Below are 24,092 nucleotides of genomic sequence, written 5' to 3' on the forward strand. Positions count from 1 at the left end.
GAAGAAGAAGAAGAAGAAGAAGAAGAAGAAGAAGAAGAAGAAGTAGTAGTAGTAGTAGTAGTAGTAGTAGTAGTAGTACAGGACAAAAATGTTAATTATTGAGGCTGATAAAGATCTCACAAGTTGTCGGGAGTAATATATTGGAATGAAGATAGACAATAGTACATATCCTACCTGTAGTTCTTTTGCTGATCCTATAGCCTTCCAGAAGTAGCAGGTTAATTGAAACTTATTTCTGTTCTCTGAGAAGTGGGAAAGAATAGCCAGGCTTAGACGAGGAGTATGCAGATTTCAGTGGGATCCACTTCTTGAACCTTGAGATCCACCAATCAAAACCTATTGCAAAAGACATTAACTTAGAAGTAAAAAAAAATTCTGAGCCCAGGAATTGTTCTGAGTACCAAAACTGAACAGTGTTCACAGTCCTTCCACACACAAATCCACTCCTGGTTACTCTAGCCTTTCTTAATTTCAGTAGTATTATTTAGGATGTGTGTGGTAGTGATGTTGGTGCTGCTGTGAGAAAAGAGATCCTTGCTAATCTGCTGCATATCACCAAGATATCTACTAGTAGATCCGGATCTATCTTCTGTCCACCTTTGGCTTTGATACATTATAAATGAATGCATACAAAGCACCTTAAGCATTCAGAAATAAACAGACTGCCTGACTCAGGTCTAGAAGCTTACTCACTGACAGTGCCAGCCCAGCAGCCACACTGTGGCTGACTTATGTGAGTCCAAGCAGAAAGGCCAAACCAACCAGCTCTGCACTCTCTCTCCCCACACGGCCAAAACCAGCACAGCAGCAGCAATCTGTTTCCCACACCTCATGATCGAATGTTATCAAAGTGTGCTTTATTAATTGTGTATTGCTTGTGTGCACTGCACAACCCTAAAACATACAAGTACAAGAAGAAGACATTTGTAACTTTGAAGCCAAGTGCTGCTAGGAAGGCTCAACTTTGAGGAAGGAGAGCTACAGCTGTCAAACCATTAAGGGAAAATAATAATAACAACAACAACAATCTTGCAACCCAGCCCTGCAAGGCGAGATGGGCAGGCACATGGGGGGGGGGGGAGTTCTAACAGAACAGGCAGGCACACTCGCACATGCTGGGGATGGAACAGGTCCTTCTCTCCTTCTCTCTCTGCAAAGGAACAGAGTTGTCTAGAGATCTTGTAGATCTCTCTCTGTGTCTCTCCTCCTCCTCCTCTAAATCTGTTTGCAAACAAACGCCTGCCCACATCTCACTTTGCACTGTGTGTGCAAAGATAAAAGAATCTGTGTGTGTGTGTGACTGAAACAAACACCACAAGACCAAGAACAGCAATGAGCACATGGAATCAAGGACCGTGAGAAAATTCCCTCTCCCAAACACTGCTATTGGAGGAGGAGAACACGGTCAGCACTGTGGCAATTCTTAATTGGTTAGCCACAGATGTCAGTAATATATCAATTATCAAAACTGCCCTACCCCATCACCTCATGTTACTTATTGGGAGTTTTTCAATTAGACACCACACATACATACACACACACACACACACAGTGGAATAATTATGGAGACATTAGAAGCACTGATTGGGCACGTCTCTGCTCTGAGATTATTTGATGGGTTTAGAAGCGGCCAATCTACACTCTGGAAGATTGAATGCTCTGCGGATGTTCGTGATTACCAGATAATTCTGGAGCGGAGTGCACACCCCTACTAGGCACAGCCCCTGCCATGATGCATCCCTCTAGCCCCCTGCGGGAGAGGTCTGTCCCTGAGGGGGGCTACCCCACTGCAGAGGGAGGGTCAGGTATATAATTGTGTCCCTCAACCTATTAATATGTTGCAGCTTCAAAATCTGCTTCTAGTGACTGAAAATCTAACTACAGGCTTCAACCACATGGACACATTTAAATTAATTTAAATTAATGCATTTTTAAACAAAATGACCCTGATGTGCACATTCCTAGAGTCCCCTTGGTATACATGCCACATTTCAAGTGTCTAGCTTTCACAGTATTGGAGCTATGGCAATGATGGACAGAGACACATCCTCTTTTATGATTATAGGTAATCATATGGTTAAAATTTGTTCGCTGCAATGCTGAACCATCCTGCCAAATTTGGTGAAATCGATCAAATGGTATTAGAGCTGTAAAATCTTAAAAAATCCAATTGGCACCATTTTGTTTTGAGATGGCAGATGAAATTATCACTATACTTAAAACCATACACGATAGAGGTAGAACAAATCCTAAACGTTTCATAACAATCTATGTACGGTTTTCAAGTTCATCGAGGACATACAAACAAACACTTCCTTTTATATAGATAGTCAAAGGTAACACCAGTTTTTAAGACACATTTGCCTCAGTTTGAAACAGTATGTGCTGGGATTTAACTCGGCACTTAATTCTGATAAGTTGTTTATTAGATATAAGCCATGTTTAAAGAATACATTCTTCTTTCACAAGATGTCACAGCCATCCCAGAGGAAAGATGGCTTTAAAATGTCATTTGGGGAAAAGATGTGAGGATTCAAATGCAAGAGGTTCTTAGTGATTTGCTCTACTTTATGGAAGTGAGAAAAGCTGTATCACAATGCATCTTAGATAACAAGCACAAAGTTCAACGGTTTACTTGCATTTATCAGTCAACGGTGTATTGTATGGTTTGAATGTATTCTATGATTCAGTGTTATTAAATAAATATTTATTTACTTCATTTCTATTCCACCCTTTCTCCAAGCAGCTCAGGGTGGTGTACATATTGCCTCCTGCCCCTCTTCACAACAATCATGTTGGGGTAGGTTAGTCTAAGAGAGGGTACCTAGCTGAAGCACACCTAGCAAAGCTTTAAAGCAGAGCAGGGATTTGAACCTGGATCTTCCTGCTTCTAGTCTGGCATTCCATCTATTAGAGAATACAGGTGCCAACAGTGACTAGTAATAATTCTTCTAGTCAACTTGACTTTTTTTTTTAAAAAAAAAACACTTACATTTTGCTACCAGAATGAACTTCCTACATGTATTTGTTCATGCGTTACGACATATTCCTATTCACATGTCAGTCAACTTGAAAAATGGCAGCTATAGAATTTATGCACCAGAATTGGCATGCCTATCTGTTAAATATGTTCTTAGGCCTGAAACACATACACATTTCAAGATCCTCTGTGCTTCTGTCTTTTTACAGGTCTATGACAGGTCAAGGACTATATGATCAATTATAGAAACTACATTAAAGAATTTGTCCCTCTGCAAGAAAAAGCTAATTTTCTGAAGCAGTAACTATTTTTAAATCCCAGTTTACAAATATGGGAAATGATTGGGTGCAATGAGGCAAGCAATTATTTGAGAGAAATGTAATAATTATTTTTATTTTTCCTGCAACCTAATTACATTTCTTCCTCTTCTGGTGTTTGTCTGATGCCACACACACATACACTTTTTAACATTTTATGGGTGGTCATTTTCCTCTTAGACATTTATGGTCTTTTTGAATTGAATTCTCAGATCATCTCATCCTTGTGCATGCGAATTATTCAAAGGAATTTTTATAGTATATCAATAAACAGTTCTCTCTCTCTCTCTCTCTGGCTGGGTTCGCATTTTGAGGTACAATGGCTTAAATAAGACACCATGGCTTGTGTCATGTGCCAGGCACCCATTCTGTAATTCAGTCCTCACTGATAGGTTGTCATGTTGTCTGAACCTGGCAAGGGTGGCTTGCTGATATGGTTAACAAGCCACCTAGAACCCATGGGCTATTTTACGGTTGTGGATAGTTTATTAACCACACCAACAACCCACCCTTGCCAGGTTTGGACATGACAACCTACAAGTGGGGGTGGGTTATGGGTGCAGGCCACATGCCACAAGCTGTACACACACACACACACACACACACACACACACACACACACACACCATGTGTGTAAGAGAAGGAATAAAATTTGTGGCATAATCATACACATAGTTACTTGGAAGCAAGCACAACTAACAGGCAAATGTCCATAAGATTGCTTCCTTAATCTTATATTTTTTGTCATTACTGACTTCAGGTCATTTCACATTAACCAATGAGGAGATGCATGGAACTACTACCTCCCACAGAGACATTGTTTATGTGAAAACCAGCACCTCTACAGGGAGAGTGTCTATTTGACCTCTGCAATTTGCATGATTGCTGAAGTTCAAAAAAGTGCTGCTGCAATTATGCAAATTATGGTGGGTGCATAGAGACACAGGTTCACCCAAACAGCATTTTTGTGTGAGTACTGCCTGATCAGCCTTGAGCCTGATGGCACCCTGCAGATTCCTGGGTCCTCATACGCAGACCACCAGTTAGTTTACACTGGCTCTTGGTGACTAGTTAATTACTACTTCCCTTGTTTCTTTGTGTGTTTGTGTGTGTGTGCATGTGTGCGTGCATCCCATGTTGAATTTCATTCTCTTAAGTGTGTGAATAAATACAATGCAAGCCTATGAGGACAAAAGTTCACTTGTTCTAGGAGAGCTGAAGGATTTCAACACGTCTCATTACAGTAGCATTCCCATTGTGTTTTGAACATTAGCAGTTTTACTCTCTGAATACCTTTGTGCATTCTTGTATCAGTTTCTCAAACAGGGAACTGGTGTAACGATTGAATTTTCCCAAGAGCACACACAACATACCATGGACTGGGAGCAGAAATGAAAGTTGAAATCTCTAGAGGTCCACTTTAGTTCTGTAAACAAAACAAAACTCCTTGATCTTATTGAGCTCTCTGAACACATTATCTTGAACACATTATGTCCTTTATCTCTTATGTAATTTCTGAACTTTCATTATCAACTATTGGGTTTGGATCCTCATATGAAAGAGGTCCTAGTCCTGGCTCGCTAAGTCAGTGAGAATGTCTGTTCATTTGAAATAGGGGAAGAGTTGACTGGTACAGACTGCAAAATATTTTTTTCAGGTGTTGCACCTTTGAAAGTTCAGGTGTTTTTATTTATTTATTTATTTCATTTCATTTCATTTCTATACCGCCCAATAGCCGAAGCTCTCTGGGCGGTTCACAAAAATTAAAACCATGAAGCGCAAAATAAAACAACCAACAATTTAAAAACACAAATACAAAATACAATATAAAAAGCACAACCAGGATAAAACCACACTGCAAAAAATTGATATAGGTTAAAATATGAAATTAAACAGCAGAGTTTAAATTTAAGTTCAATTAGGTGTTAAAATATTGAGAAAATAAAAAGGTCTTCAGCTGGCGACGAAAGGAAAACAATGTAGGCGCCAAGCGAACCTCTCTGGGGAACTTGTTCCACAGCCGGGGTGCCACAGCAGAGAAAGCCCTCCTCCTAGTAGCCACCTGCCTCACTTCCTTCGGCAGGGGCTCACGGAGAAGGACGCCTGTGGATGATCTTAAGGTCCAGGCAAGCACATATGGGAGGAGGTGTTCCTTCAAATAACCTGGCCCCAAGCCGTTTAGGGCTTTGAATGTTAATACCAGCACTTTGAACTTTCCAACTTCTATTCTCACTTTCTCCCAAATCTCATACTAAAGTGTATGTATTATGGCACAAAGTATATGAGTAAGCACTCAGTTCTGCAAAGATCTGTGACCCATCCCTGTGTGCATTAATTGATCGATTTTGCACCTGGTTTTGGACATTTGGCTGGGTTACAGCATACAAAAATAGAATTAAATCTCAAAAAACATAAATCCTCAGTCAAAGTATTTCCGAATCCATACCAACTGCTCCAATAATCTCTTGGTTCCTTATATCCCACTTGGAGCCTCAACCTTCAGTGCTTTTGAGGGTTTTTTTGTTTTCAAGGGCAAAATATTGTTACTAGCCTGTGGAAAGCGGTCTACTAAAAGTCAGCATAAGAGAAATTTCTTAGCCACCTTTTATCCTATGAAAACATTGGCTGTAGACAGATCACGTATTAAATGTGTCCAAAACACGTGCCAGCCAGAGTACCACTTTTAGGGGGAATTGCCTATGTAGTGTGGCAGGAAATTTAACATTTCCCTGTGTTGAGGACGTATGGAAACTCCTATTCTGTCCTTGCTGAGGATGAAACTACTAACTTGCAGCTTGATCATGGGCTTCCACTTTATTTAGAAGAGCTCAATCAGAGGTTTATGCCATGGTAGGCAAAGCAGCCTCCCATGCAACTTATATGCAACTTTTCCCTCTGCTTTTAAACCCTCTTAAGTTTGTGACTGCTCAGCTTTGCACTATTCCAATGGGGATATCCTCTCGTCACTAGTCTTTTTTTTTTTTTTTTTGCACAGTACATCTGTAAAAGTGTAAGTATCAATTCAAAGCCAGACTGTGCCACTGAATCTAAATCTACATTTGGTGTAGGGCCCACAGAGCTTGCTTGTTGGAAACTAGTAGGTAATTCTAGAGGTTAGCTTCCAGTTTAACAACTTGTATTTGTTCTTTCGTGACTGCTTCCTGCTAGCTTTGCCAAATTAAAATGAGCCATCTGTGGCTTAGTGTTTTGCTACTTCATACTGCTTCCGCCGGGTTGAGCCAAAACATCGAAGCCTCTAAAGCAACTTTTACTCCTTTCACCCCACCCACCCACCCTGTGCCCATGAGGAAAGCATTTGGTTAAAATGATTACATTTAGTTATCTAATGAGCTGAGCTTACATGTTCTTTTTTTTTTAATGGCAAGAGATATATTTGTCCATTGTGGGAAGAATCAAGTTAATATTTAAAATTTTGTAAATAAGTTTCAATTAACTTGTAAAGTCTATTTTAATATGCCAAAGTGTTTTACAGTGTTCTGCAATTCCTTCTTCAATTACCTTGCTAGGTTCCTGTCTTTCCTGTGGAAAAGAGTCTAAGACCCTGGCTCATTAGAGGCCAGTGGACCAGTGGTTTGAGCTGTGTACACTACGATAACATTTTATGTTCTGTCATCTTGGTAGGACACTTAGGCTTACATGGGAGAGTATAAATATTCAGGTGCAACATGATCAAACTTGCAGGGACCAGCTGCTGTGTTCCTCTCTATGATATTGTTATGAACTATGGCTCTCTGCACTACTTCAGGATACTTCATAATGCCCTGGATTAGAGATGTCATGTTCTGGGAAGGAAAAAGGCTAAGGAATTTTTTCGATGTGACTAACATTTTCAGAAATCTTTCATATATTTAAATTCTAGTCTTAATGGAAAGCACAGAGTAATTGGAGATGTGCAACAAAATATATTTTATTTGTTGAGCAGGTGATAGCAGTTGGGCTCAGTCCAGTTTAACACACACACACGCACACACCACCACTACCACCAAATGTGATGCCCAGACTTGATCCAGGTCCCTATTCCCCAAGTCTATGATAAGGCCACAGTACTTCTAACCTGCTAGGCTGAACTGTGTGTCTGTATGGAAGGATCATGCTGTCCGCCCCACCCCAAAAGAACCCTTTAAGAGGACCACAACATTCTGCAGGGAGGGAATACAGAAAGCACTCATTTCACTTCCATCAGATAGCACGCAAGAATGCTTTACTTGCTGAGATTTGCTGAGTGGCATTTGAAGAATATCATGACTCAAAATGCATTAGTACAATATTTCTTGTGCATTTTTGAAGTCTCTTTCTTTTGTTCCCACGTTGCCTCCTTCTCTTCCCTTTCTGTTTAGAACATAGCAGAGACAGAGAGAGAAGCCAAAGCACCTCTTCCTTTTTTCCACAGAAGTGTTGTGGGTGGAAGGGGAGTGAAGGAGTTGGATCCAGATCTCTCCCCCCCCCAATTCTTTCAGCAAGAAGGGAGCAAGGAGAGTGGATACTTGGTTCCCATTAACTCTTCCCCATAGAAAAAGGACAGCAGAGCTGGTTAGGAACAAAGCTCTTATCATCCGCATCTGTCCAGAATCTTACCAGGCTATATTCTAATAGTCTTGTGCGGATGGGCTTGGCTCAGCGCTTCAGTGACGCTACACTCTCTAGATGTTCATTAGCAGGCACCCAGCCATGCTAACATCATCTTCAAGATTAGATGTATGCTTTTAATAGTGGTATGAAGGTCAGAATTCCCCATCGCTACACTCCATCTCTGTGCTCAGAAAAACCCCATCTGTTGAATTTGTATCATGCCAGCCGTAAAGGCCCCAGCTTCTGCTGGAAGAACAGGTGACACTACTACTTGCAGCAAAGATTATTGGAAAAAAGGAGGACAGGTGTGGCGGGGCAAGGCAGCTATGTTAGAAAGCAGGAGCTGGGAGTGGCTAAAACCTGGGTTTGCCTGGAAGGGAGTAAGAGGCCATTAGCAGACCCATCTTGCCAGTAACTTGATTGCCAGGGTCACCTCACTCCTCAAACTACCTGAAGCCTTGCGAATGTAGGCAAGTAATTGGCAGTGTTTTATACTTTAAGGATTCTTATGTGAGATATACACTTTAAATGTTTCAACAGAAGTGACTGGCTATTGTAGCCCACTGACTAGTGATGCCTTCTGTCATCCCCCACATCCCATTTCAGACATTTCAGTGTGTATATATAGGCACTATTTTGAGGCAATTAAGAAGATGTTTTAAATATGATTTTGTCATGTTTATGGTTTTATTTGAAGGTACGCTGCCTTGGTAACAGTTGTGGAAAGACAGGATATAAATATTATTGAAATAAAGATATTTATTTACAGGTATTTATGCACAGATATTTATGCACAGATGTCATAGATGTGGAGACTAATTCTACTGTAATTCTACGTGCACTCATATTCAGCATATAAATCCCAACATTCCACCTTCTAGCCCATTGTGTTGGTTCAAATGTAATGCCAAATCATGGTTTGGTGTTCTATGACTGACTCTTATATACACATCCACCCATGCTTTGCTGTTGCCCTGAAAATTCCCCTCCAAAATCAGGTTACAAGCCAGCTTGTAGTCCTGCTTCAGAATTTGCCACAAAACAGAAAGTATGTAACTAAGTGGAATACATGTGAAGGGGGAGTATGCGGGTACAGGGCTGGTTCCTAACCATGGTCTAGTGTAAACTAAGCCATTGATTTTTCAGATTATGGATTATTATTATTATTAATAATTATTATTATTTATATAGCGCCATCAATTTTCATAGTGCTGTACAGAACAAAATAAAACAAAATACAAAACACCCTGCCATATGGCTTATGTTCTAAAATCACAGTAACAAACAAACAGGGAGGGGAAAGGCCAACCAGCTTGGGGGACAATAAAACAAATAATAAAAACTAGTATTGTCACACTACAGATTATAAGCTTTTGAGAAAAGAAATGTTTTAAATAAGAATTTAAAAATTGACGTTGCGGTTCACAGATGCGCTGGAAGAGAATTCCAGGCATAGGGGGCAGCGAGCGAAAACAGGCGAAGATGAGTGAGAGAAGTAGAAACTCTTGGGCGAGTAAGAGACATAGTGTTATGAGAGCGAAGGGTGTGAGCAGGACAGTAAGGTGAAATAAGAGACGAGATAGGGAGGAGCTACACCATGACAAGCTTTAAAAGTCAAAAGGAGAAGCTTGTATTGAATTATGTGGATGTAATCACAGGAAAAACATGGGTTGGAAAGAGGGGGAAATATCTCTTCCCTGGTATGCCTTGTGTTGATCTCAACTTGTAGTTCGAAATTGAAAAAAATAAATTTTATGTTTTTATCTGTTCTATACCACAGCTTTAGGCATAGTGTGCCCTTTGTAATACATTCAGTTGCTTTGAATGACACCAAATTCAATGTGAAATGCAAAGCAGGCCTGCCTGTGATTCTTCTTCAGTTTGTCAGGAGCACAGTTATCAGCAGTGCAGTCTCTAACCCTTCTACTTTCCAGATTCCTTGTTCAGAAGGAACGAAGGGAAATGCTCCTCTAGAGTGTGTGGGAGAGAAAGGGAGAAGTGGGGGTAGGGGATGCAATCCCATGCATGTTTAGACAGAAAAATTCCTACAACTCCCAGCATTTCCCATCTGCCATGGCTGGCTGGAGAATGCGAAGAGTTGCAAGACTTTTTTTTCTGTCTAAACATACAAAGGATTGGACCCTAAATTGCTTAATACAACCTGCTGGAGGAGAACAAGAACAGATTAATTGATTTTGTTAATGCTGACTGAAATTAATATTCTTTGGCAGTTGAGGCATGAATCAGCCCTACGTTGATTTCAAATAAGTAGTGAGGGGGAGGAAAGTCATTTGATATTGCTGTTGAAAACACTTGTTTGCACAAGAGGTGGGAGAGAAGGACTGCTTGCTCCTGATATTAACTGACTGAAAAGAAATGAATTATCGTAGAATCATACAGGACACACATTTGAACAGTGCCTTAACAAAAGGCAGCATTGTCTGCACTTAAGAATAAAGTCCACTTATAAATCATGTTTGCCATAACATCAGAAAGGTTAAAAATGCTGACAAAGTGGACATTAAATCCAACGATAGCCACTGTTCTCCGGAGATTGGGAAGGGTGTCTGTGGAGCCTTGTTCTGAGGCATTTGGCAAATCTGGCACAGATACACCCTAAGAGTCACTGTTCTTTTAAAGTTCTCATTACACTTCATTGTTCCAGTGCTCTTTTGCAGTACACATGCACAAAGAACAGTAGAGAACATTGATCTGATGAAATCCAATCAAGTAGTGTTGTGTAAAACAGGATTCTGCTGTATCTGTTTCAGAGTAAACATGAGAGTAGGATTTGAAGCAACAATACCCAAAATGGTACATAACATAGCCTCCTATTAAATGTTCTAGAAAGGAGGCATGGCTTGGCAGTATTCTCCTTGAAGGTTGGGAGCAGAGACTCTCAGAGTGACCATTCAGACATTGCAAGCTGTGGTGTAAAGAAGTTAGCACCCAGTTTATATAAATAACCTTCCTGTGACAGAAATCTCAAAGGGGAGCTGTAACTGGAGATATGAAGGGCAGGCTGGGCCAACCAGAATTGATCTAGAACATACCATGCACAAGCAGATAGTGCAGACATGCCCTTAAGATCACATTTCACTTTGATAGCAAAACCTTCTTAATGTAAAAACAGTTCAAATGGCAGTGTCCTCAAGCGAAGATGGAGATTCTGGGAACTGTAGTAAGTGAGATGGAATGAGTGGATTTGGGGCAACTTTTAGTGAAACAAAGAAGATCTGTCAAAATATTGGAGGAGGAAGCTGTGTGACTTGTTCTCCGTCTCTGGCTGAAAACCTCTACAGATGTCATCAAGGGATTGCAGACTCAAGCACCTTTAAAGTGGTGCCATTTATGGCAATGAGGAGGTTGTAGAAAAGAGGTGATTACTAAAGAGTCAGAGAGGTTGATTTTTAGGAAGTTTTCAGTTGTCAATGAAAGATTTGACAGCAATTCACTGTCAGGACAGCTGGAATGCAGGTTTCTGCAGGAAGGTATTACTAGAGAACTAGCAATAAACATTATCCCAAGAAGTCTGACTGGCAGGTGGGGAGAGTTCTTCCCTCCAGTCTGGCAGCTGCCACCATCCTCTGTTGGCTTGAGGAGTTTATTTATTTATTTATTACATTTTTATACCGCCCAATAGCCAAAGCTCTCTGGGCAACTCACAAAAATTAAAACCATGAAAAGCATAGTAAAACAACCTACAGTCTGAAAACACAAATACAAAATACAATATAAAAAGCACAACCAGGATAAAACCACACAGCAGAAGTCGATATAGATTAAAATACGGAATTAAAACCGCAAGTTTAAATTTAAGTTGAATTAGGTGTTAAAATACTGAGAAAATAAAAAGGTCTTCAGCTGGTGACGAAAAGAATACAGTGTAGGGGCCAGGCGAACCTCTCTGTGGAGCTCATGCCACAGCTGGGGTGCCACAGCAGAGAAGGCCCTCCTCCTAGTAGCCACCTGCCTCACTTCCCTTGGCAGGGGCTTACGGAAAAGGACCCCTGTGGATGATCTCAAGGTCCTGGCAGGTACATATGGGAGGAGGTGTTCCTTCAGATAACCTGGCCCCAAGTTGGTCAATGTTGCTTTAGTTCTGGCTGGCACCACAAGCAAATGTTGCATCAGCTAGCCAGACCTCTCAAATAACTGCTCTCACCAACAGGGAATGATGGGAATACTCACAGAAGTCAGAGTAGTTGCTTCACTGTGTGCAGATTGCAGCATTCCTAGCATGCATTGCTTACAGAAGTAGACGGGAAGCTGCTTTATACCAGATCAGGCCATTGATCCATCCACCTCAGTATTGTCAACACTGTTTTAGGGTGGAGTTTTCCCCAGTCCTATGGAGATGCCTGGGACTATCTGCTTGCAAAGCATAGGCTTTCCCACTAAACTATACATCCTTATCAGTCATTACCTTGCTCACACAAGTACATCACATTATTTACAGGGGTTAGCTGGTTGATGGACCATCCAAGCTGCAGGCTGCAGAAAGGAGCCAGGGAAAGCTGTTGCCAGGTTATGGTACAGCAACATAGTAGGATACAATATATCTTTCCTAGTCTTGCTTGGCCTGGAGTACAGCCTTTCGTCTCCCTGTAATGGGTTTGTTGTACTCTGAGCTCAGCCAGGGAGAGTTGCTCCCCTCCCCCCCCCCCCCCCCCCGGCTGCAAACTGGTCTGCAATTCCTACTACATTAATGTCAAGTACGATAAGTGAATGGAAGCTGAGTATTGCCCTTATATGTAACGCGATTCACAATAGCCAGCCTAATGACTGTAGTGGTGGGATGTGAGAGGGCCTGTGTTTTGTGATGGCTAAAAGTATTTGTACTCAGTTGCAGTAATCGTAGTACGTTGGCAGAAATAAATTACTATATATAGATCTGCACTTGGTATAGGAAAACCTGCTACCTGTCTAGGAGTTTAAAGACAAACAAATGGAAACAGACCACATCTAGAAACACATTATGTGGCCCCATTGCTAATTCATGTAGAGCAAGGCCCAGTTTTGTCCATGGGTGCAGCAGCATATATGTTGCTATCTGCTGCATTATTATTATTATTATTATTATTATTATTATTTATTTATATAGCACCATCAATGTACATGGTGCTGTACAGAGTAAAACAGTAAATAGCAAGACTCTGCCGCATAGGCTTACAATCTAATAAAATCATAGTAAAACAATAAGGAGGGGAAGAGAATGCCAACAGGTACAGGGAAGGGTAAGCAGGCACAGGGTAGGGAAAAACTAACAGTAGAAAGTAACAGTAGAAGTCTGCACAACATCAAGTTTTAAAAGCTTTAGGAAAAAGAAAAGTTTTTAGTTGAGCTTTAAAAGCTGTGGTTGAACTTGTAGTTCTCAAATGTTCTGGAAGAGCGTTCCAGGCGTAAGGGGCAGCAGACGAAAATGGACGAAGCCGAGCAAGGGAAGTAGAGGCCCTTGGGCAGGCGAGAAACATGGCATCAGAGGAGCGAAGAGCACGAGCGGGGCAATAGTGTGAGATGAGAGAGGAGAGATAGTGGTTACCTGGATCAGAGCTTTAGTGTTTAATTTATTGTGTTGCTGTCTTTGTTGGGGGAGTGAACCAGAGGAATTGTGTATGTTGGTGTCCAGTACCTTTTGAGATTAAGCGACAAAAGGAAAAAGTGAGCAGAGAAACATGTAAGGCACAGTCGAATCCATTGCTGGCACCTGGATCTTGTTCTCTCCTGGTTTCTTGGTCTTTAAGAAATATGTTTCTCTTACAGCAAGCAAGGGCAGAGCAAGAAGAAGAATTTATCAGTAATACCCTGTTTAAGAAGATTCAAGCTTTGCAGAAGGAGAAGGAGACACTTGCAGTGAACTATGAAAAGGAGGAAGAATTTCTCACTAATGAGCTCTCAAGAAAGCTGATGCAGGTATGTAGTTTTTCAGCTCGGCTTTTCATGAAAAAAAATCTACTTCAGAGGATTGAGCTAGAGTGTGGTTTGGAGATATGCTTGGTATCGTTGTAGTCATAGCATCAAAAATTGTAGTTTGAAAACTTGAAAGTGGAGAAAGGAAATGCTGGATAAACTTGAAAAGGACACCAAAGATTAAAGCTGCTTTATATTTAACAACCTGCTTGATCATCACAGGTAACTAGGAATTTTATCCAGGTGAGTGAGCAGGCTTGCAGAGAACTTCCCTTTCCTTTGGGGCCAACAAGGAAATGTAGCAGACTGACATAGCATGCTCTTGAACAATTTCCTTGGGGAAAGTCTGTGCCTTAGAAACTACCAAATATCCCAGTTTTTTAAATGTATTTTAAAACCTGTTGTTTTTATATCTGTTAATGTCTGGGATTTAACTAGTTACTTGATTAAAGAACCTCAACTACCCTTAGATCTCAAGGTGCTATCTCAAGTAACTAGTTAAATCCCAGTCATTTAACATATAAAAACCAGCAGATTCTAAAATATCTTTTAAGTGACTGAGATACCTGGTAGTTTCTAAGGCACAGACTTTCCCCAAGAAAAATGTTCAATAGTGTGCTTTTTTCACTATGAATAAAAAATATTTTATTTTCAGAAATCCATCTAGCCTATTGTTTTGCATATATTTTAATTTAAGTAAAGGTATGTGGTCCCAGGTGGTCCCTTTCTTCTTCAGCTGATTCTACCTATGGCAGTTATCCCTTCCAATTTGCATATTTCCTCTGGGAGTTTCTGAAGTTGTAATGTTATCTGTAGGAATCTGGAGTGAGAATGGAATTGCAGAGATTTTTTTTTAAAGGTTTCTCATAGCAACATGGGCCATTTAGAATGTAATGATAATAAACTCTGGAATATTAAGCTGGGGACTGGTCCTGGTTCCATATTGTAGTTTAGTTTGGACATAATGGGAAATTTAGGTTTTTAGTAACCACGATACAAATGCTGAGGTGACCGTGGGAGGGAAGAGGTGATGTGAGTGCATGGACACAATGCTCATTGCTGGCTTAAGAAACTGGGTTTAATAAACCATGATTTATTAAGCTGGGATCATTATGTCTGAACTTGCTGATAGATTACACCTTTTGCTCTATCATGAAGTTACTTTTAAAAGAGAAATTGACCTGAGTTGTTCTTATCCATGTAAGGAACAGATGTTACAATGTTTCTTCAGCTGTGCTGGGTGTAGAGTTCTTGCTCAGTTTACTTAAGTATTTTTAAAGTTAAAGGATTAAACTCACTTCTTTTGCACTGTCTGCAACCCAGGAATATTGCAATTCCTCTGGAATTGTGAGCTATGGGATCTCAAATACTGTAAACACAGAATTCTTTTTCTGCAGTAGTGCATATTGTAGGATTTTTGCATTGATTTGCTTAATTTATTGTCCTGTAGAAAACTCCGGTTCAAGGTGATGGATTTTTGTTTTTTCTGCTCTGTATGGCATGATTAGTCGTGCAGTTTACAAGGTCCCTGATTGCTAATACATCATACCATTGCAAAACAGTTAGCAAATCGCCAGTGTCATAATGCCTGAGCGCATGCATTGTTGAACTTTTGCCTTTCACAATGTGGGGACTTAAACAGTGGATTCAAAGAGGCATCTGGAAAATGCTTCCAGAAGGTTTTTTCAGTACACTGTAAATACAAAAGCTGACTCTGGGTGTGAGAGCTGTGGATCTCTGATTTGCAGTGTGGCAGGAATTTCCCAGATCAGCATGATTTGCATTGTGGTTGAAAAAACACTGATGTATCAGCTTTTCAGTTTTAACGTAAGAAGGTACTGATTTGAAATAACCTTTGAACCAAACAGATTAATTGTTTTTAAAAGCTTGCTTACACATACAAGTGGATAATTTATTCAGATTCCCACCTTTTCTAAGAACATATTCCCCCCCACCCCCACCCACAATAATAGGTCATAACACATTGTGCTTGACTTGGCTGTAAAACACCTAGATGTTGCTTTTAGTAAAACTGTGTATTAATGTATTGGCCTGGCAAAGCCTCTTAATTCAACATGCTGTACATAACACAGTGATGGGTTCCATAGATAATGCACAGCAAAACTCCTTGAAGAGGAAGTAACTCATTAGCAGGCATTTTGGAATGGAGTATACTTGTCAGAAGAAAAACTTTTAGAGACAGATTAATGTAGAACAAAACGTGCGTGGAGCTGTGTGTACATGGGTATGAATTCTTTGTGTGGAAGTGGAATATGTAACTTGTTTAACGCACTAGTTGGTTTGAATCTTCAGCTTAAGAAAATTAGCTGTAGTCCCACACACATCCAACATGCTGCATAGTGGAGTTGGACGTGATACCAACTCTATACAATAGCACCTGTGGGCACCACTACCTCCTCAGACACCTTTCTTAGCACTCGCTGAGGTGCCCTGCCCCTCCTCTTCCATACTGGCAGCTGGGATCAAAGGAAAAGTGAGGGCCTCTAGCTGCTCCCATCTTCTTTTCCCATGAATACCTCTGGACCACATGTGGGGCTCAGAGACATTCTTACGAAATGAAGATGGCAAGTGGTTGCAGGCCAATACTTTCATTGGTAGGACACTCATTTTGTGGTGGTGCCCAGGACAGTTTCCTCAAATTGCCAAATGTCCACACAGGCCCAAAAAGGTCACCTACTCCTTGGCTAGAATTATGTTTTAATCAAGTGGATTCAATGTTCTGGTTTTTCTTAAACTTTTATCCCTGGGCACCCTTTCCGCTTTTAACAATTTGTAAGATGGTAAGACAGCTGAATACTGCCCCAGTCATGCCAAACAGCAAAAGGTTAGCTAGCTCTTTTGTGTCCTTATATTTAGACTTGTAGAGTACAAAAGCAAGCACATTCACCATAGCTGGGATAGAAATTTCCTATTCATTGTAATTATAAAGGTGTCATTTTAAAATGCATGGAAATGTTCTTTGCTTTTTATTTATTTTATAATTTACCTATCTTTAATGTTTGCCATTTTAAGAACATTCTGGTAATATTAGTTATGTTTTCAGATCTCCTTGTACAAAAGCACCAGTACAAATAAATTAAATGTTGCTTATAAATGTAGTTTTAAAAATCTTACATCTTGCGTTCCAATATCAATTCTGACCATAGCTACAGCATGAGAAGGCTGAACTTGAGCAGCATTTAGAACAGGAACAGGAATTCCAAGTGAACAAATTGATGAAGAAAATTAAAAAACTGGAAAACGACACCATTTCAAAGCAGCTAACTCTGGAGCAGGTAAATGCCATGTTATCTATATTGTATTGCAGTTGTGACAGTGAAGTCTTTTCAGCTCTTATGGTTGATGACATGTTCGGTTCCTCGGGAAGCTTAATAGTTTTCAGCACAGCTTCAGTTTGGCTGGGATTAATTCCTCACAGACATAGAAAGGTTGAAGAATGTTAAGAAGACCTGTTTTGTGGGATGGGGAGCCTAGATGCAAGGAAGCTGAAGGAAAGGTGGAGCATAAGTACTGGGCTGAAAAAGAAGGACGTGAAGGTTTGTTAGTGGAGAATTAGGCTTGAAGAAAAAGGCAGACGAACAGGGAATTCAGGTGAGAAGGGGCTTTAAGGAAACTTCACTGCACTATTTTTAGACTAATTTTTTATTATAAATTTCAACAAAATAAAAGAAGGGGAAATGTAGCTATATAGATTAGAATAGATCATTTTCAATGTATACTATACATAAACTTTCAATAAAAGCAGACCAAATATTCATATAAGTGTTGTAAGGTTCTCAATTCATTACATTATCAGGGGTGAGTATTGATCCGTCCAATGCTGTAATGCCATTCTTTTAGCTGTCAGAAGGGATGGAGACTCCACTCACTTCCAGGAAGCAGGTAGATAATCTAAAAGAGCATGTACATCAGTAAACATTAAGGAGTGTTCCAATGCAAAATGTACCCATATACTTCACAGCAATTAAGATCAGAAGGGACTCTATATTAGTCTTTTTTGTCTTGTGGGCCACATTCTCTCAGAGAATGTAGCCCAAATGTTATAGCTACATTTCCCCTTCTTTTCTTTTGTTGAAATGTTGGCAGCCACATACCAGTTGTTAGTGGGGCCAGAACCAACCCATGCTCTTCTCTTCAGATAGTCACCACCCTACATGTTTTTCTCACAAAAATATTGAGAAAGACAGAGGCTGCATTCAGATGCCATGATAGTGGATTAATAGTCAATTCACAGTTGGTTATTTTGTGGGTATGAGCCTCGTGTGGCAGAGAGTGGTAAGCGGCAGTTACTGCAGCCGAAACTCTCCCCACGGCCTGAGTTCAATCCCAGCGGAAGCTGGTTCTCAGGCAGCCGGCTCAGGTTGACTCAGCCTTCCATCCTTCCGAGGTCGGTACAATGAGTACCCAGCTAGCTGGGGGAAAGTTAACTGCGACTGGGGAAGGCAATGGCAAACCACCCCACTACAAAGTCTGCCAAGATTTTTTATTCTCCCAGTATTTTAACACTTAATTTTAACTTAAATTTAAATTTTACTGTTTTAACTCTGTATTTTAATTTTATATCAATTTTGCTGCGTGGTTTTTATTCTGGTTGTGCTTTTTATATTGTATTGTGTATTTGTGCTTTTAACTTGTTGATTGCCTTACTATGATTTTAATTTTTGTGAACCATCCAGAGAGCTTCGGCTATTGGGCGGTATAGAAATGTAATAAATAAATACATAAGAAAACACCAGCGGAAGCAGGCGTCCCTCTAGGAGTCAGCAATGACTCAAGTGCTTGCATGAGGGGTTCCTTTCCTTCCCCCCTGCCCTATTTTGTGGGTACTCCCTACACAGAGAAATAACCAACTGTGAATTGGTTATAAGCAACTGTGAGTAGATTATTAATCCATGGTTTGCTGACTATTTCAACAAAATAACCCACCAAGAGTTAAAAAAAACAATCCCACTACCTGACACAATAACCCACGGTGGGTTAAAATAACCCAGCACGGGTTATCATGTCATCCGAACCCAATCAGAGTGTGGAGAGGTGATCACAGCCTTCATCCCTCTCCAAATTGCTGTTGACATGGATCCATAATTCCCCCATCTATTTACACACACCCCTCCCCACAATTCATTCACTTATACACAGTACCAAATCCATTCGCACACACTCTTTTACTCTTCCTGCCCCAATCCATCCACGCTCACACACATGGACTATAAAAGGGCAACGGTGCCTTTTGAAAGCACAAATAAAGCTGGATCCACATTTTCAAAGCCCTCATTTCCCTTTGCCTGGATGAGGCCAATCCAGGGAAGAGACACCTTTTGAAAATGCTTGGCTCTCCCTGCCCAGGCAGATGTTGAAGGCGCAGAGCTGCCAGAGATACCACAGATTTGCCATCACTGGTTTAGAGGGCGGAAAGAGGATTCATATGAAGGGTATTTGAAAGTTTAGGGAGATTCAAGAAATTCGGAGGAAGTATGTAGTGGCATGGAAAAGAGGGCCATGAGGAAATAATGGGTGATTGAGACATGGAGTTGAAGGTGGGGGAGGCCATGGAGAAAGCAGCTTGGGGGCTGTGCACAGTTGGCAAGAAGGAAGTAGGCAGCCAAGCCAAACCTGAAGGGCCAGGGACTGTGACCTTGGGAGCCAAAGAGGCAGAGGGGTGGCTAGGTCTAGGCTCTTGACCCTGGCAATTGTGGCTTCTATCGTGACTGCAACATTGTGGTTTGGCAACACTATAAGGGAGCAGTGAGGACAGGAAAAGCATGGGGTGCCAGATGTCATAGATTGAGTTGAACTTGCCAGCCAGGTCTTCATGTCTACCACAAACTTTCAGACTACAAACACTCTACAACAATTAATCATACAATTAACTATCTTCCTTGAGAGAAAAATGCTTGTAAAGTCTGTTTTTTAAATAATAATAATAATGATGATGATGATGATGGCACGCTTGGAATGGTGGGAATTTCTAGGTGGCAAAGGAACTGAAACAGCCGAGTTGTATTCTATGCTAATGCTGGGGAAGCTCTAGTTGCCCAGACTTACTAAAATTTGATATTGGCGCATAAGGTATTTTTACTGCCCGGCCCCTTGTCTCCCTCCATTGTATCTCCCATGCTGTGAATAAAGTCGTAGGGCATTTGAAAGCATTTATTAAATTCATGCCTAGCACTTCAAAACAGCCTTTAGGATAATAAGATGGAGCATTCCAGCATAGGCTTTGCTGGCCAGTAGTCTTCTTAATCAGGTGTATGGACTGAGAAGGGGATATTCTGCAGTCCTGTTAATGAAAACCACAGAATTATGCAGAATGAATAGTAGCGTTCTAGGTAAGTGTACTAGATTGCACATGGGGGGAGGGTTTCCTAATTTTCATTCTCCCCATATAAAAAATCCACTTCATGTAGTGAATTAACATGTGTTGGTCCATTATATTCAAAGAGCTGTGTACACAAGGGAGCATTCAGAAATAGGATTTCTCCTTAGTCTACAGTCTGGAGTAGTATAGTCCAGAATTTGACCACCTCTTTATATATAAAGCGTAGAATGGGACCAGGGGTAGAAGGCCCAGTAATAGATATGATTACATCCTAATTGTTAACATAGATGTTGACTTGGGGAAAAAATCTGCCCCTTATGTAGAGGTTCAGACTTGTATTTTGAAACCCATTATTATTACTTTTAAAAGATGGGCCCTGAAAATAAGCCAGTTTTCTTAGTTATCAACCCTCTTTTTGATTCTTGGCCTGCGGGGAGTGGGCAGGATTGATGAGATCAAGTCCCAATCAGCATTGGTCCTGGCTGCTAAAAGAGAGTGATCTGATGCTGCCTTCTGGGATGCAAGCTGAGCACTGGAGACTAGAGATGGAGTCTGGTACTTATTCCCCCTCATGGGGCAAGCAAAAGTTGGGGCTGAGTCACCAGAGACCTGTTTTAGCCACAAGAGGAAGGGAGTGTATGGTCGTCTTCCAGCAATTAAGCAAGTAATGCCTTAAACAGTAGGGGATTGGTTCTGTGAATTCTTTCACTAATTGAGTAATGTTTAAATTGGCCCTTAGAATTGGGCATTTCAATGGGTGGATTCTGTTCAGTCATGGTAATCTCTTCATCTGGGGATCAAAGCGATTCACCATGATCTGTCTCCTATACATTAATCGCCCAGTATGTCTGTGAAAACACAGAGTTAAAAGCTTCTACCCTTCCAGGGTAGTTAGGAAAGATGCTGTTCGTGTGAATTTCTGACCAGTGGTAATGAATGTTTGTTATATGGAGAACTAAAAAAAACAACAACAACTAGCGTCGCTGACTTGGGACAGGCCTTTTTGCCCAACGTTCTATGAAGTTCAAATTCTGAAGCCAGAAAAAAATATGTTTAGTTACCAAACTAATTCATAGTTCATACACAAATTTCATGCTGCAAATGATGTCTTCTTTCTGACTTTGTAAAAATGTTTGGCATTAAAACACTTGTGTTGTATCCTCTCACATACGAACAGGGAAGCTAAAAGGTATCTAACGAAAGATCATGCCATAGACTGAGCTATATCGCAGGAAGTAAAAGAAGTAAAAGAAATGGCCTCTAGGGGGCAGTTGTCACCTAATTCACTACAAGCAGCTTTGCTTAAAATGATTTTGGTAGCTTACTGCAGGTTTTTATTATGGGTTAATCACTTCCTGTCTACCCTGGTTTTCATGGTCTAGACTAAAAGCCATTATGGTTTCTGAAACTAAAGCATTACTGGAGTTACTTCTGTGGGTTCTTTTTTGTTTTTATGTCGTTATTTTAATTGTAATTTTATTGTAGAATTTAAAACTACATTTTTATTTATGTGTGTGGTAAGCCATTTTGGAGCCAGGATACATGAAAAGCAAGTTAAAAATGTAATAAAATTAAATGCTATTAAAGAGGATTTCTGTGAAATTATAGTAGTACACACAGACATCAGTACAAAAGATATTGAAGAGGCTAAAACTCTTTAATATGTATGTGTTATGACAAGTGAATTCTGGGTTAAATTTAAAATATAAGACGATTACGTCATTTAACCTTGAAGTAAGGTCACTGTATATAGTACGTTTAAAGCATACTTCACATTTAAAAAACAACTAGTACTACTTAGGGACATTCTCTACTGGTAAAGAATGTTGTGCAGACTTCAATGGTGGGAAAGGCTCCTATGAGAGGATCATTTTAGTGGTTTGTGCTTGGGAATGATTCCTTATAAATTGCACCCAGTGACCCTGTTTGGATATAATGGCAGCATTCAGCAGGAAATCAATCCTTGAATGCCACATTCGAGGGTTGTTTGCATAATGTCCAAACAGGGACACTTTGGGTCGTTCATGGGTTAAACAACCCCAAGTTAATGCAAATGCCCTGTTCAGACATCATGAAAACAACCCTTGAATACGGCATTCAATGGTTATTAATGGAAACAGGAGGCAGCTTGCGTACGGCACACATCCTTGCAATTAGTGGTTAATTAACCCACAATTTGCCACTGGATACCAGCATTTCGTCTGAACTGGGCCAGTGTATACAGCTAACTAGAATGGAGTATGGGGCTTTCATTCCATGTCCCAATTGGTAGGTGATGATAGTGAGTTCCAAACACTTCAGAGCTTTGAACTTGCCTTATTTCAACAAATAGCTGGTGGTGCCTCAAAGTGTACTGTTGCCTGGTGTCTCACTTTGAACTAGAAGCTTGAGAGAGGGGCCCTTGAGCGTTTTGCCCCAGTAGAATCCAGCACATAATGAAAGCCTTTCAAATCCAGCTGTATTCCTTAACATTGATAAGTGAATGAGGCCTAATGAGTCTCTCTCTGCAGCTTCTTGCTATCACAGTGGGCTCCACAATACTGTGGAGTTGCATCTTTTGTTGATACAGTAAAATGTTGTTTTGAGCCTACAGATCTCCCTGGGACTTGCCTCCCTGGTGGAGATGCAGTGGAACCCATGGGAAATTGCATCCAGAGGGTTAGACATGTTAGTCTGTTGTTGCAGCAAGAAGAACAGGTCTGTGGCACCTTAATGAGTTACTTATTGTGACACAAGCTTTCATGGACTGGAACCTGCTTCATCAGATGCATGACGTGTGATCTATGTACGATACATGCGTACACGTGTACGCATAAAGGGAAAAATGTAAACAGTCCAAGTGGCAATGGCATTGCAAGATTATACAGACTGTGACAATTCTATATAAAGTTTGAATGTGTGGGTGCAAGATAATCACAAAGACCATTCACAATTGCAGCAATAATTGGTAACAAAGTCTTTCTAGCTTTGCCAAGCTAACTTCTCACCTGTGGTGAATGAGGAAACCATTGTCTCCATTGTGGCCTAAACAATAGATTCAGATTTACTTTATACTGGATACTCCCTTTGAAGTTATTTTCTTCAAGAATGTGGGTTTTCGTTCAACAGCAGAGTGTCCTGATATACTGAAATATTTTCCCACTGGCGTTCATTCCTTTGCCTAGACAGACTTGTTTGTCCTATGTAAGACAAAATGGCATTTTTGGCAGGTGTTGGTGTATATCCTGTTGAGGGATAAATAGGTGAATATGTCTTGTTGCACTGTTTTCTGAGTGGATGTTGGCACAAAGTAAACGTCTGGGCTTGTTGCAAGAACTGACAACTATGTTTGTATCTCTATCCTGTGGCCTGCTGTTGCTGGGTTACAGGGGCGTCTGTAAGCAAAGTCAGCTCCAAGTCCTGTTTCCTGACTTGGAGCTGAGCAGAAGCAGGGAAGAGCAGCTGGCCCAGCTGAAGTAGAAGCTAGGAAAGTAAGCCAGTTCCCAGAGAGCGAGCTAACAGGAAGAGCAAACAGGAGTTTGACAGGGGGAGTTCAGCAGGGGAGGTCAAGGGGAGGCCTCTAAGAAAAAAGAAGAGGGGGGGGACAAAGAAAAACATCGAGAAAAAAACAACCCCAAAAGCACACACACACAAAAAACCAACCAAAAAATTGTATTTTCCCTTAAGACATACTCATATAGTTGTGTACCTTCAGAGAGGACAGGACAAAGCAAAGGCAATTCCACTATAATCAGAAAGGAAAAAAGAAAGCAGAAATAGACAATATGGATGGAAAGGAGTCCTTAGAGGTGGTGACCTGCAAAGGGTGTGCAATGTTCGTGTTTCTGCCTGAGCTCAACATGGCGTACACCTGCAACTAGTGCAAGCTGGTGGCACTTTTGGAAGAAAAAGTGAGAGGACTTGAGCAGCGAGTGTCCACCCTCCAAGGAATAAGAGAAGACGAGGAGTTCTTAGA

The 24,092-nt window shown here is 40.7% G+C and overlaps 1 protein-coding gene across 1 annotated transcript in view; it reads left to right on the top strand.

The window, feature by feature from the left end:
* Positions 1-24,092, top strand: part of CCDC6 (coiled-coil domain containing 6) — a 54,207-nt gene that overhangs the window by 12,417 nt on the left and 17,698 nt on the right. Inside the window, exons 2-3 of the mRNA XM_063133092.1 lie at positions 13,651-13,800; positions 16,965-17,093. Coding sequence (XP_062989162.1) covers positions 13,651-13,800; positions 16,965-17,093 — 279 coding nt within the window. The remainder of the gene's footprint in view (positions 1-13,650; positions 13,801-16,964; positions 17,094-24,092) is intronic.

Source organism: Elgaria multicarinata, chromosome 8 (genome assembly GCF_023053635.1).
Source record: "Elgaria multicarinata webbii isolate HBS135686 ecotype San Diego chromosome 8, rElgMul1.1.pri, whole genome shotgun sequence".
Taxonomy (NCBI): domain Eukaryota; kingdom Metazoa; phylum Chordata; class Lepidosauria; order Squamata; family Anguidae; genus Elgaria; species Elgaria multicarinata.